A 13,777-nucleotide genomic window follows, 5' to 3' on the forward strand; every position below is an offset into this window, starting at 1 on the left:
ACATATTTAGATGACGCTGATAAACCAAGAAATTTAAAAGCTAACTTGTAAAGGCTTTTGCAGAGCAACTCCCCAACACTGTTGCGAAGTTCACAAACGTTAAATCATTTACTAACATACAGCACTTTGCCTGCTTTAAAGCTGAATTAAAACCAAAACCAAACTAAACCACCCCACCACTACCTCCCTGGGTGTTTGGAAATCCAAGGTGATGTGTTTCACAGTGGCACCACTAACAGCCAAACACGATGGCCATGTCAAGTTTTGCCTTGTAAAGGTGTAGTGCACTCTCAGAGGAAATACAAAACTCTTCTCTTTTGGTTCAACAAACGGCAGTTAAGTCCCAAAAATGTAGGTTGGTTGGTTCTCCTAGCACCTATTTGCACATTTTTAACAACAAAGTCATCTTAAAAAATATTTAAAAGTAATCAGATCTTTGCCTAAATTCTTGCTGTGGAATATAGAAGTAGATAGTGATGGGAGTGAGCAGGTTGAGACAGTTGCTGATGCATTTGAACGCTTAAGTCTCACAAAAGAGAATCAGCATTTGACAGCATTTCATGTACTGAAGTCGGTGCATTTGAAGAGTATCAGAATCGGTTTTACCTACACAGACACATGTACACTTTGATCTTTTTCTGAATAATTTTCTAGGACTTTGTAGCCAAATGCCTTTAGTTAGGAATATGTATCTACACACATTGAAAACAAACAACACTCACTTTATAGCTGCACAAAACAAACACAAAAAGCCTTAGCTGCACAAGGGTATGTAAGCAGCCAAGCTTAAAACATTTTCCGCTCTTTCAACACAACTGAAAAGCAAATTAAAATGGACAAATAACTCGCAAGAAATTGCTGCCTGAAATACATGGATTTTCCTGTCACGGCCTCATGAAGCTGAAATTATCCAGCATGCAAAGAGCACTGTTAATTTTTACCATAAAGAAATGAAAAGCATTTATAACCATGCTAGAAACTAGGATTATTTAACAATGGATGCAAGAACAGCTAGATCTGTATTCTGAAAGTTGAGCATCATGCTAGGGATGTTTCTTCCTAAAAAAAGAAAAATAATAATAATAAAGAAAAAAAAGCACGTCCAACACATGCTACTTAGGAGAAGCATTTGGCTCAAAAAACACAGAGCAAAGCCAAGAAATAACCAAACTGAATGTTTCTGCACTACAGGTATTGCCCTCTCAACCCACTGGTGTTCATGCCTCTTCCCATCTCTCTCAGCACTGGTTAGTTCACCTTCAGCATGCATAAGAGTTGATGAGGAACTGTCCCTCCTACTCTACCTAATTTTGCTCAGCTGATTCCTTGCCCTGGACAATGGCTGCAGTGCGATGAACTCGTCACTTAAAGCAACTCTGTTGGAGTACATCTACAATTGGACAGAGAAGGGATGGAACATACATGTCAGTAAGTAGCAGCAGTAATTTTCTAAGAGAAAGACACAGGACAACACATTGTTATTTAAAGTGGAATACACATCATATACAGAACACAAGCCTGGTACCTTCAAGAGAGCTCCTGGGATAATCACAGCCAGTTACTGTTTGGTAGGACCAATCTTATTGTACTTGTACTTTCAATACTGAGAAAAAGGCCTATGCACTTTTACATCCGTGCTTTATTCTGCATTACTCTCTGCCCTCAGTAGTGCTGTGATTTATATTTACCCAAAGATTTATACTTTGATTCACATTTACCTTGCTGTCCACTTCCTCCTATATGATTCTGTGACAGGCCTAGAGTGAGAAATGGCCCACAAGCTATCTTAGGGTAACTCATAAACATGAGATGGCTTTTCTTTAGGCCAGCAAAAAGCCCTTGCAACAGAGCAAAAATAAAATAAAGTAACATTTGCCTTAAGTGCATTAAGGAAGGTAAAGTTAACAAAATTCATCCCTCTATAATAATCAACTCATACTTGCCTGTCAAATTTTTAATCTGCTTATTTCCCGAAATGAAAGGGCGAGATATGAGTTGCTGTGACAGAACAATATTTACATTTAAAAGTCTATCAGGTGTTTCTCATATCAGTTAAATTTCTCTGTTTTCTTATGAATAACTTTGCTACATGTAACATCTGGCTGATCAAAAACAGACTGAATGTCGATGCTACGACCTTGTACAAATAAAAAGATAAAATCAAGTTCCTCATATGTTAAGTGGGGTGCCTGCAGACACTGAATTCAGAGCAGTAACTCAGGTAAGTCACACAACTAATGTGCTCTTGGTTTCTGAAAAATTCAAACAATAGAGGCAAGCATTTCATTTTCAGCTGAGGAACCTGTGAAGGTTCCTGGGAAGAGTTTAGAATTGAAATAGTGGCAGTCAGAGACAACTGAAATAGCTGCAATTTAAAAACAAGTGACTAGTTCAATTACAATTTATCTCACCATGATAAAAACTGTAGTAGCTGTGAATTTTTTCTTTCCCCCAGTATGAAAATATACTAATTCAGTCCCTACAATTTAAAATAATTAAAAATATTCAGCTAGACACAGGATGCATCTGCACTATGAAAAACAGCATTTAATAGAGCAATATACAAAGTTCCATATTTACTCTTTTAATGACTCTTTTAATTGCTCTTTGATGACTTCCACAGAAGTCATCAGCATTAGACAGCACCCCTAGCATTTGGGACAAAGACATTCTCCAAACCCTTTCTACCTCAGAGTCTCTTCCTCTGCTTTGAAACTGAAAGAAAAATATTTACTAGAAATTTTAAACACATGTAATGAAGAAGCACAAATGTTGTCAAGAAGGGACAGAACGCTAAGTTGATCATCTGCTCCTCTTCACTTATTAGTACTTCCACACTTCAAGAATAGTAAATGAAATTCAATGGAGCTGACTGTCCCATTAAGAGTGGGAAAATCTCGACAGATTAAACCTCAAGAAAGGAACAAAGAGGTGTTTCCTTTTCATAAATACATTTTTAACTATGATTTCACTATCAGACACACACAGAGAAACCACGGGATGGCTGCTGAAGAATTTCTGGTCAAATCAAATTGCAGCATCAGGAATTAAGAGTTTTCAGGAAAAAAGACAGTATTTTGGTAAACATACACCCTACTGCTGACTGTCAAATGCAATGTAGAAAGGGAATAAGAAAAAAAAACAAACAAAGAAACCCCCAACCAACCAAACCTAATAGAGATGCACAAAGCAAAATCCCCATGGCTAGGAATCAAGCTATAGCCACGGGAAAGATGTTAGACATTCATCAAGATTCCTTTTTAAAAATAAGAAGTCCTACTGTGTCCTTGACAACACAACTGTAATGGCAGCAAATTGAACCCAGAAATTCTTTAGAATTGATTCAGAAAGCAAAAGAATGCAGCAAGAAGTACATGGATAAAGGCAGGGAAAAATCATGTGGCTTTCTGGGTTTTAATTCAAGCACTTTAGGAAAATGAGAAACCTCAACGACCACACCAATACAAAGCCAAACAGCAACAGCTGATGCACAGGAAGGAAGGAAAGGGAAGTGTTTGATAAATATTGTCACTAGTTTTTCCAAAGGAAAAGACAAGTAAGTATCATTACCTATTGCATTTTTCCTTTAATCCAAGAAGTGCAGTAATGTGCAATCCAGAGTCTTATCAGGTCTAACTCAAGAGTCTTCTGCAAGCCAGTGGTTATTTACCTTGACTTTTAGCTACTAAATTCCAAGACAGAAAAAATCAGCCAATATTCCAGTTTTGAAAAGGGAATAATGGGATACTTTGGACAGCAATAGGCTTGTCAGGATGATGTTGACCTGAGGCAAAGTAAGAGAACGTCGCACGTGGATTTTTTTTTTTTTTTAACACACAAATTAGAAGGGTAATATAATTTAAGTAAATCAACATGCACTTACATCAAAGTAATTACAAGGTTAGATGCTAAAGATAACAGCATTGATGTAATGCTGTCAGGGGTTCTGCATGGCACAGAGCTCAGAGTAATTTGGATTAAGCAACTAGGACACCACAAAATCAATCTGGCACACAGATGGACTAAAAGCTGCTAAGAGGTTTCAGACCAGAGCTGTGTATGGCATCTTTGTCAGCTGGGTTCTTCATTCACTCTTTTTTGGCCCTGTGCTATTTAACCTCTCATCAACAACCCGAAAGAAACCAACACCAGCCCTTGCAGATGAGCAGAAGATGCAGAAGACAACAGGTTCTGGATGTACATTATTCTGTAAACTGAATACAGCTGAGGGATTTATTATTTCCATACTTGGCACTGATGTCTGCTGTGCTGGAATATGCTGTCCCCTGGTGAAATCCAAAATTCAAGATGAGGTTGAGGAATGTTGAAGATTACAGGAAAAACACAAGACTCATGAAAAGACTGTAAACCAACCTTTTTGACAAAAGATGCAAGTCCAGTCCACCTATCAGTGTGAAAATGAACTTGCTCACAAACCTAACTGTGAATAAACAAAACACTGTAACAAAAGGCTTCTCAGTTTAGCAGAAAAAGTCTAAAAAGATAAAATGCTGGAAAGTGAAACCAGAGAGAGAGCCACTATGAGAACAATGGGTCAGGATGACTTCTCCATAACTGTCACTAAAAAGAAGAAACACCCAGAGATGAGATATTTACCTAAAAGACAGCCCAATTTCAACAGAATGATTGAAAGGATGTTTTGTAGCCTGTGTCAGGCAAAAGGAAGATTTTACTATCACAGCATATCTTTAAGACCTTGTCTATGAACCTGTGGAACTGCCACATGGGTAATTAGCTTTAACTACAGGATCAACAGTCAAATTCATAGCATGTGACAGGATCGAGATTTAAGAAATACTAACTAAAAAAGTCCTAATAAAGTAATTTTAAAAATTATTGTTTCCATCACATTTTAAGAACTACTCCATGGCAACTACAGTTGTAGCCTCTAATACCTAGACAAAAATGAGAGTAAGTTACCATCTTTAACACAGGACAAATATATGCAGCATGATCCTCCCATACAGCTGTAAGCTGAGATGTGAAAGACTGAGTGACCTCTCCATATATCATTCTGTTCTTGTTTTTATCAATTACTCAAAGAGAAACTGCCTTGTCAAATGGTGTCCTCACTTTTGTAATTTTAAATTAACAACTGTATTCTGAAATGAGAACACTTCTATGCATTAAACAGGACAGCAATGTAAGAGGATAACTATTGGTGAAGTTGGATACAAAAGCATAGTATTACCTGAGCTTTTTCAGTACTTGTTGGTTGCAGATGTCTGTACAGCACTTTCTTCACAACATCAATAAACAAACAAGCAACTACGATGAGGATTATGGCAAACCAAGCAGAACCACTTGACAACAGCTGAACAAATACAAAGTACATGTCCTGGGTATGTAAAAATGGCCTGAAAAGTTAAAAGAAGTGGCAATTACTAAAAAGGAACTTCTAGAAACAAAAGTACAGCACAGGCTGTCTCCAGTGTATCTGTTTTACATCAAGCATTGAGTCTCTCAGGATGCAGAGTCACAAGTGATGGTGTCCATGTACAAGTCCAGCAACATGTTGGACCTGACCTGCAAAGAAACTCTGGGGAGGGAGGGAACTTAACTCTGGAGGGAAAGGTTCTGATTTAGTTTTAAACTGTTTTCAAAAGAAATCAACCATCACCCTATCCCCCCAAGACCCCAAAAATACAGGCAAAAATACCCCCCTTCACTGATTCAAACCCAGCATCTTCATTTCTGTTGCAAATATTTACCTATTACATAGCACCTCTGGGAACCCATCTACTTCTTATGAGCAAAAATGCCTTCACAGTCACAGGCTGACAGAGACAAGCCCTGTCTGTCCTTGAGCACAGGACAGAGTAGCAGCATTGCTCAAACTTTTAAAAGGGTCACCAAAAGAAAGTGGCTGTTCTAGGTTTAATTTTTTTTTTTTTAAACTGACATAAAATTCAGAGCAAGATGGTACCAGATAACCCTGCAGTGTTTTTTCATAGTTTCATAGAACTTATGTGCTATAGAAAGGGGGAAAAAAGAATCACTCACCAGATAATTCCCCCATAAAACAAGGAGAATATGAAATAAAATACAATGGATCCCCAAGTAACAAAATGGTTTATCCATGTCCAGAAGTGAGTTTCTAGTGCCATCTAAAACAGAGATAATGTCAGTGAGCTTCCTTTTTCCACCAACTTCACAGAAAATTACAAATACCAGTCTGAATATACTTACGAACTTCCAGCCCAAACACTAAAAATTGCTGTGACACACAAAAACTAGAGAAACATTTTAACCACCACTGAAACTAAATGTAGAAGTCACTTATCTGGAACCCCCAAGAATCAATTACTTCTGTACAGCTTTTGAATCAATTTAAAATTAGTGCTTTATTACATATTTGCCTATCTTCCCAAACACACAGAGGAGTCAGTGCAGTATCTTACCTTCATCGTGACAGTTATAACCATAACGGTGAAGACCAAAGTACCAAATGTCCAGTTTCCAAACATCTGAGAAAAGGGCAAGGAAAAATCATGGAAGATAAAAAAAAAAATCAATTAAGAGTGTTCACAGTAAGTTAAGATTCTTCTCAAGTCAGCTACACTAAAGAAATTAGTCTGTGGGCATAAGCTGGTGACAAGTAATCATCATGAAAAAGCAAGGAGGATACAACACAAACTACCAGGAAAATAATACAGCTTATGATAAGAGCAAAATTAACAACCCAGAAGTCATCTTTCTTATTGGTTCAAAATAAACCACCACAAAGGCTACATGAAATATGAAAAAAGTCCAGAATAGTAATATGAAATGACAGGAAAATGAAGATATCAATTTGATCAGTTTTGATAATCATCCAATAGAAAGGAAATACTGGGTGGAAGGTATTTTAACTTAAGTGCAAAACACTTTTGAGTTTAAACATTTTCAGATAATTTCCAACATGCAGCATCACCTGAAGGTTCACTTCTTACCCCAAGCACAATTTTACAATTCAAAAATAATGGTGCCATTGCAGTTTACAAAGAAAATTCTAAGGAAAAGACACTTTGTTTCAAGGCTAATAAACCCAAAAAGAAGCTTCCATTCTAAACCCCTGAATCTGTCACTTTTGTATTCTCTTGTGCATGAAAATTAAGCTATCAAAACTCTGAACAAGGTCTACAACAATAAAATCTCAGCTCTGACAACCAAGCAGGGATGCTGAGGTTGTATCTATCTACACACATGCTGCCCACACAGAGCTGCCATTCTACAACAGGTCTGACTGCTCTGCTCCTGGGAGCAGGCTGGCTGCTGAAACAAAAAATGTTGCTATTTTGCAGCTATTTCTGTCACTGACAAACTGAACAATGACCAGATCCTCAACTCTGTATTTACTGGTAGCAGACTAAGCAAGCAAGGAGGAAGGTACCACATGCAGACAGGCAGAGCCATCCTAGAGTTGATGTGTCAGGATGGCACAGAGGCACGGAACTGGGATTCACACAGTTGTAGTTCTTGTTGCAGAGCTCTGACAGAAAAATCCCAACAGCTGATGACAGATCTCACAACTGCTTTTCTAATCTATACACAAGTTACAAAACTGAGGCAGCTATGAGTCTGGATTTACTGATCATTTTAAAGATCTTTGTCACAACACATTTCCTGAAGTATTCAATTTACTTGTCACAACGTGCTTGTTGTTAATTGCTGCAACAGTAGCCTTAAAAGTGAAATTAAACTTCTGCTCCTGAGTGACCTGTGAAAGAAAGTGTCTTTGCTAACACTGCTCTCAATGGTCACAGAGTTAGAACACAAAACACAGAGGGGTTCTTGCCACCATTTTATTTTTGAACACATTTACACTGCGGATGCTGCATCCTTTAATCCTATGAAGTAACAGATACAATATTTTGTATCTCCTCCTCTTCTGAACTCTTACCATTTGCCTGTTAGGTTTCAATATCTGACGACATGCACAGCGTGAAAAAGGGGGGAGAAAAAAGAACTAAAAGATCAAGTAGTTGCACAGTGGGTTGAGGTAAGCCTAACAAACACCAGGATTAACAAAGTATTTACAGTCTCCTCTATTCTGCCGTGCTCCAAGCTGAGAACCTGGAAAAGAAATGTGAGGCCTTGCACTAATGCTACCCTGCATAAAATCTGCACAGGTGACCACTTCTTGAGGACTTCTTACTCCAGCAGTACACTAGGTTATCCCGCCCTTAATTTTGGTTTTTTTAGGCACATGTTTAGTTGGCAAGAAACTTTAAGCACTGAAAATGTTTTACTGCAACACACAGCTCTACCAGTTGCAATAACCATCTCTTAGCAAACACAGAAGGCAGAGGAACAAAAAACTCCACAATCTTAGAATTTATCTGAAGTCGTATCCCCTGAGAAGCCAAAGGGCATCTGTCAATTCCCCAAACTAACCAGCTGTTACTAAATAAAACCGAAGAAGTTTCTTCCTGCCTTGTGGACATTTACTAAGCAGTTCTGAAGTGAGGTGCTTTGACAACTTAAGATGGATGCACCAAAACACACTGATTCATAGTCTAAAATTACCTCATTAGAAGAGTTCTGAAGGACCTTTACCAATTCACAAGAAATTCAAATCACAGAGCTTGTAACAAATGGCAAGAGATGGCACACTCACACCTCAGCTGGAAGAGACATTTTAGTCTAAAGCACAACTATTTTAATGTTCTTATCAAACACCTCACAATGGAAAACCACCCCCCCTCCACTGCTCCTCTCTCTGCAGGGATGCTCAGAACCACCAGCTTTCTGACTTTAGCTCTCAGGACAACTTTGTCTGCTGTCTGCACATCACTGTGTTTTTAACTAAATTTCCTGAGCTCTCTGTCACCAGGTGACCACTGTGAATTCAGCATGAGGCTACTTCTGTACCTTGGGCCATAATCTGCAACTCTGCCAAGCACTACATGAGAATCAGCAAGTGCTCCATGCCAGTATTAAGATTGACATAATGAGAAGCAAATGTATTTTCCCATTCCTACCCATGTTTTACAAGGGAAAAATCAGTATCTAATTGTTCTAAACTGAGGTAAATAACTCAGAAGCAGAGGGAATGAGGAAACAGACTTGTAATGGTTTTATCCAAGCTTTAGAGTTTTTTTCTGAATGGTTCTTCCTGTGAACTTTAAAATAAAGCATCAAATTAGTATTTGATGATTTCATTAACTTAATGTCTTAAAAACATTTATTGAATAAAAAGTATAACTTAAAAGCAGCTTGCACCACTAAATTTTAAAAAAATCTGAGTAATATAATTAAAATAATACATTTTCAGGAGAAGCTTTAAGGCTTCTGTCAGCTTTCAGATTTAAGCCTAGCTTTATAACAGCTACTAAAGAGAAGCCATTTCTTGACGCTGCAATTAAGTCCAACTCAAAATGAGTTTTGAATGAATGGATAAAAATACTCATTTACTGACATGAAATACAACTTTGACAAAAACAGTATACAAAATTAAACAAGGTCTAAGACAACCATGATACATTTATTATCTTGAAAGGTATGTTCTTCAGGGACATACACTTTCTGACAATGTCTTACGATTTTCACACTCAGAAATGTCACTCTTGAGAGCACACACTAATATTGACAAAGAATCTTTGATAATTATGTAGTCCATAAAAATAAATTTTTTCAGACACAAGAGGATTTAAAAAAAAATAAATTAAGAAGCATCACCAAAAACACAGTGGTAGAATAATACTCATGATACTGTACCTGGCCATTTCCCAGCAGAGAAGTGTCTTCTCCCATTAGAAGATACGAGCCATAAAAGAAAACAAATGCATGAAAGAAGCCCAAGACGGTCCAGTAAAGAAATGGTTTAAACCCCAGATGGGCATTTTTACTGATGTCTCTGCAGAAATAAAACAGATTTTGGGATTTCATACTGTCTTTGTATAAACCATGAGTTATTCACATGACATTAGAGCTACTGCTTTGAATAAATGTAACTTTCAACTGCAGCGAGACACATTTAACAAATGCTGACATACGAAAAAAATACATAAATCATGGGCAAAAAAAGAACTCTGAGCTCTCATGATTTGGCTCTGCTTTAAGCAGTGGTCACCAGTGGCAAGGGTCTCTAATGGGTCAAATGCACAATAGCACAAACTAGAATTCTTGTCCCTGGAGGTGGAATTGCAAGAGGAAGAAAAAGTCAGATCTCCTGATACTTACCTCCCGTTCTGCTTAAAAGACCTTTACAACAAGAGAAACATCTGAGAGACATCTCTTTTTTACAAAAATAGATACTTTCTTTTCTCCAAAAAGCAGTATGCAGTGCAACGTGCTACCACTGGGAGGACATCTAATTCTACAGGAAATCACTTCTTTTCCCAGTAGAGGATTTTTCTGTGGTGATTCCCCTGATCAGGTGTCCTAGTTTTTCATTTGCACATCTGAGTCATTTTCACCTCCTACATGTAATGGAGGAGAAGGCTGCCAATCATGTGAGCTGACCAAGCGCTCAGTGCTCTTACATTGTTAACATGACTGACATAAAAAGATCCTTCTCTTAAAATACTCCTGTCAATTAACATTTAGGACAAAAGCTATGTAGCAGCAGCTCTTCCTCATCAAGACAGCCACTAAAAACCCCTGAATCGCAGATAAAAATATTGCACAAATGTCCAACAGCAAGTTCAGAACTCTGCAGATGCCACCACTGCTGTAAATGATGTGCTACTGGGAGAGTTCATGTAAGATGCAGGTACCTGTAGAGCACGGGTTTACTCTGCAATACATGCGGATGCACATGCTGCTCAAACAGACTGTATATGAGGACAGGCAGGGAAGTGAAACAAATATTGTACAAAGTCAGGTATACACTGTCATAGAGCGTCTGGAAAGGAAAACAGAAATGATTTTGAGTCTTTGTGAAGAAAAAAAAAGGTGCTTGTGCACACTAACAGCAGCAACAAATCATCACTTACAGGAATTTACTTGTTAGGGAGAAACTGTACTCTCACAGCCACCTAATAACATGGAGCTACCAAATACAGAAAATCAGCTGGATATTTTTAAAGTGTAAAATCTGTGCTGCCTCTGTGTAGTTATTCACTAATTTAGTTATATATTTATTAGTTATTTAATATTATTGATTATTAATAATAATTATTTAGAATTAATAATTAATATTAGTACAATTACCGAGATGTAAGGCAGTCAATACTTACTTGTTGTGAAAACAAACAGAAGAACTGATATAAAAATTGTGGTGTAATAAAGCACACATTCTGAAATAAAGAAAAGTGAAGGAAATAGTTAAACCTTCGTATATTCCTCACAACTCTTAACAGAAACTGCTAACTCTTACAAGCTGGTAAAAACACACATGAAGACCATAAAGCATTTCAACATTTTACAGGGCCAAGTGAAGCAAGATTCTTTACTTGACAGCACATTTTGTTTATCTGTCCTTTGGGACAATGAACCTGGAAAGTATAAACTTAATTATACCTGTCTGATGAACATTTTTTTAAAAGAGAAGAAATCCATTCATTTTCCCCTCAGTTTCTTTTTAAGAATTTCTTTGCAAAATAGATTCCACATTTCATTCAAGAAAGTTATACCCTGCTCATGTGAGCTTATGGGAGCAGACAAAGCAGAAACCAAAATCCAACAACATGATGTCGCCTTTAAAGGAAAGGGAACAGCTAAAAAGAAAAAAATGACATGTTTCTGTGAACTTCTCTGGCACTCTTGGAAAACTCACCTTATAAAAAAAGTACTGTACAAGGGTTGCTATTCTAATATAGTAAAAGTGCCCATGAACAAAAAGCAACTTGGAGAGGAATTTAAACCGAGCTATTGCATAGTCACTGTTTCTCACAGCTTGCCTTCCTTCCTTGCCCATGATTCCTGTAATGTTTGGGAAACAAAACAGAAAACAGGTTAAGGATTACAAAAATAAAGTTTAAAAACCCCAACAACATACATCTGAAGCTACAGTTTTCCTGCACTTCAACATCATTATAAAGACTTCAGCGACTTTCTGCTGCAACAGAAGGTATTGCTCCTCCCACTTACAACTAAGGGCAACTGCTCGTTTGATGCTGATTCAAATAAAAAAATAGCCTTTATTGTTTCAGACAGAAGAAAGTTACCTATGCCAACATGTGCTTCTTGTATCATGCTCACATCATTAGCACCATCCCCGATTGCTAATGTTATGGGTTTTTCTGGAGACGTTTTTAACAGTCGCACTACCTGGAAAGAAAAAAATCAAAGTTTTAGATTAGACAGTCCACCCACAAACCATGTCACCAATTCCCAAGTATCAAATCAGTTCCCTACCTGTAAATATAATTAATACATTTTATGAGCATTAATGCTTGAGTAAAAAATGTCTTTGGCATATCACAAGCACAAATTCATTCCTTCTTTAGAAAAGTAGCTGGTTTGGAGCATAAAACACTTATCTAAGTATTATGCCTGTCTTGAAATTATTCTCCTGTTCTTATTTCAATATTCTGTTACGTTGCTTAATTTGGTGCTTTATCATATGAAACAGTCATGTAAAAGTTGGAACTGAAAATTTACTTATGGAGTAATACAGCTTTAGTGCCCTTTATTAGACATGCCCAGTCTTCATATCTGTAATTAATGGAACTAATCCAGGTAAAAGAGGAATTTGAAAAAGCAAATGCATCAGCTAAAGATCAATGCACTGTTATTAAACAAAACAGATTCTTTTCAAAGCAACTTCATTATCACCAAGGGGTATTCTCAGTTGGAAAAGACACTGAAGGAGATATGACAGAACAAGGAAAAAATTGTTGACATATAAGGTCATAAAATAATCAGAACAGGAGCAGTGAGACTCAGCTCTTTGCAGGAAGGAACTGGATCTTTAAGTAAGTGCCAACAATATTCTAAATACAGAGGAGTTAGTTAGATGAGGCTTTTGGTTAAGGAGAATTAGTGGTTCATTAACCTCCCAGAGAGCTCTAGCTTAAGGCAGAAGCTTCACTAATTCAGTTGTAAACAGGCTGCAGACATAAAGGTAGCAATGCAGCTCAAGAGGCTTTCCAAAACCAAGAAAATAAACATGTATGAACAAACGTTTTCCCCCTGAAGTTCCAGAAAGCCCAAGGTGGAAATATCAACAGAGCAACATTGGCAGGAGGTAAGGAGACACGAAAACCTGTACTGGAATAATTGAATTGTAGATGGCAGTGGCAGGGCATTGATTCACAGGAGCAGGAACTCACTTCACATGGGGAATGCAGCAGCGACTAAATACAGTCCACAGCTCAGAGAAATCCACCTGACTGTGGGAATGCATTCCCTAATTGCAGGTATTAATATGCAAGCTTAAAGGTTCCCCATTTTTAAGAGGCAATTACTTCAAGTACAGTTAGCATTAGATCCTTGTAAGCAGCCCTAGAGAAGTAACAAAGCTGCAGAGCATCACCCAGATCAGTCCTCCCGGGATCCCAAGGCTGGGGTAATTCAGACAGACAAACATCTATGTGAAAAGGTCAAGACAAATCCCCTGGCAAATTTTAACAGCAGCAATCAGCAGCAGCTCTGAATGACTGACATGATGATGTTCAAAAAGGTTTTCCAGCTATAAAACATGCCAAAATTAGTAGTGAGACTGCCAGCCATCTATTAACAAGCATTAAAGTTAGTAAAAGATGCAGGAAATATTAAGCTTGAGTTCCATCTTAACCTTGGAATAAATCTCTCAAAAAGGATGCCTACAGCAAAAGATCATGTGGAAGGCTAGACTAAACTGCCCTGGACTTCCCTGCTTACCCTTCAT

At 37.6% G+C, this 13,777-nt stretch overlaps 1 protein-coding gene across 14 annotated transcripts in view; it reads right to left on the reverse strand.

The window, feature by feature from the left end:
* The window catches only part of ATP11B (ATPase phospholipid transporting 11B (putative)), a 65,539-nt gene that overhangs the window by 15,262 nt on the left and 36,500 nt on the right, over window positions 1-13,777 (reverse strand). For 7 of the 14 annotated variants that reach the window (XR_007627994.1, XR_007627993.1, XM_050308658.1 and 4 more), the window contains exons 21-29: window positions 12,114-12,216; window positions 11,723-11,868; window positions 11,184-11,243; window positions 10,722-10,849; window positions 9,721-9,859; window positions 7,904-7,927; window positions 6,423-6,488; window positions 6,025-6,128; window positions 5,213-5,378 (exon numbers count right to left, since the gene is read on the reverse strand). Coding sequence is in view for 10 of the 14 variants with exons in the window: in XM_050308658.1 (XP_050164615.1) it covers window positions 5,213-5,378; window positions 6,025-6,128; window positions 6,423-6,488; window positions 7,904-7,927; window positions 9,721-9,859; window positions 10,722-10,849; window positions 11,184-11,243; window positions 11,723-11,868; window positions 12,114-12,216 (936 nt within the window). In the remaining 4 variants the exon portion in view is untranslated. Of the gene's footprint in view, window positions 1-1,304; window positions 1,391-5,212; window positions 5,379-6,024; window positions 6,129-6,422; window positions 6,489-7,903; window positions 7,928-9,720; window positions 9,860-10,721; window positions 10,850-11,183; window positions 11,244-11,722; window positions 11,869-12,113; window positions 12,217-13,777 lie in introns of all 14 variants that reach the window. The other 7 variants (XR_007627996.1, XR_007627995.1, XM_050308656.1 and 4 more) reach the window with 2 other exon arrangements.

This window comes from Myiozetetes cayanensis, unplaced genomic scaffold (genome assembly GCF_022539395.1).
Source record: "Myiozetetes cayanensis isolate MyiCay16 unplaced genomic scaffold, myiCay2020 scf13, whole genome shotgun sequence".
NCBI classification, from domain to species: Eukaryota; Metazoa; Chordata; class Aves; order Passeriformes; family Tyrannidae; genus Myiozetetes; species Myiozetetes cayanensis.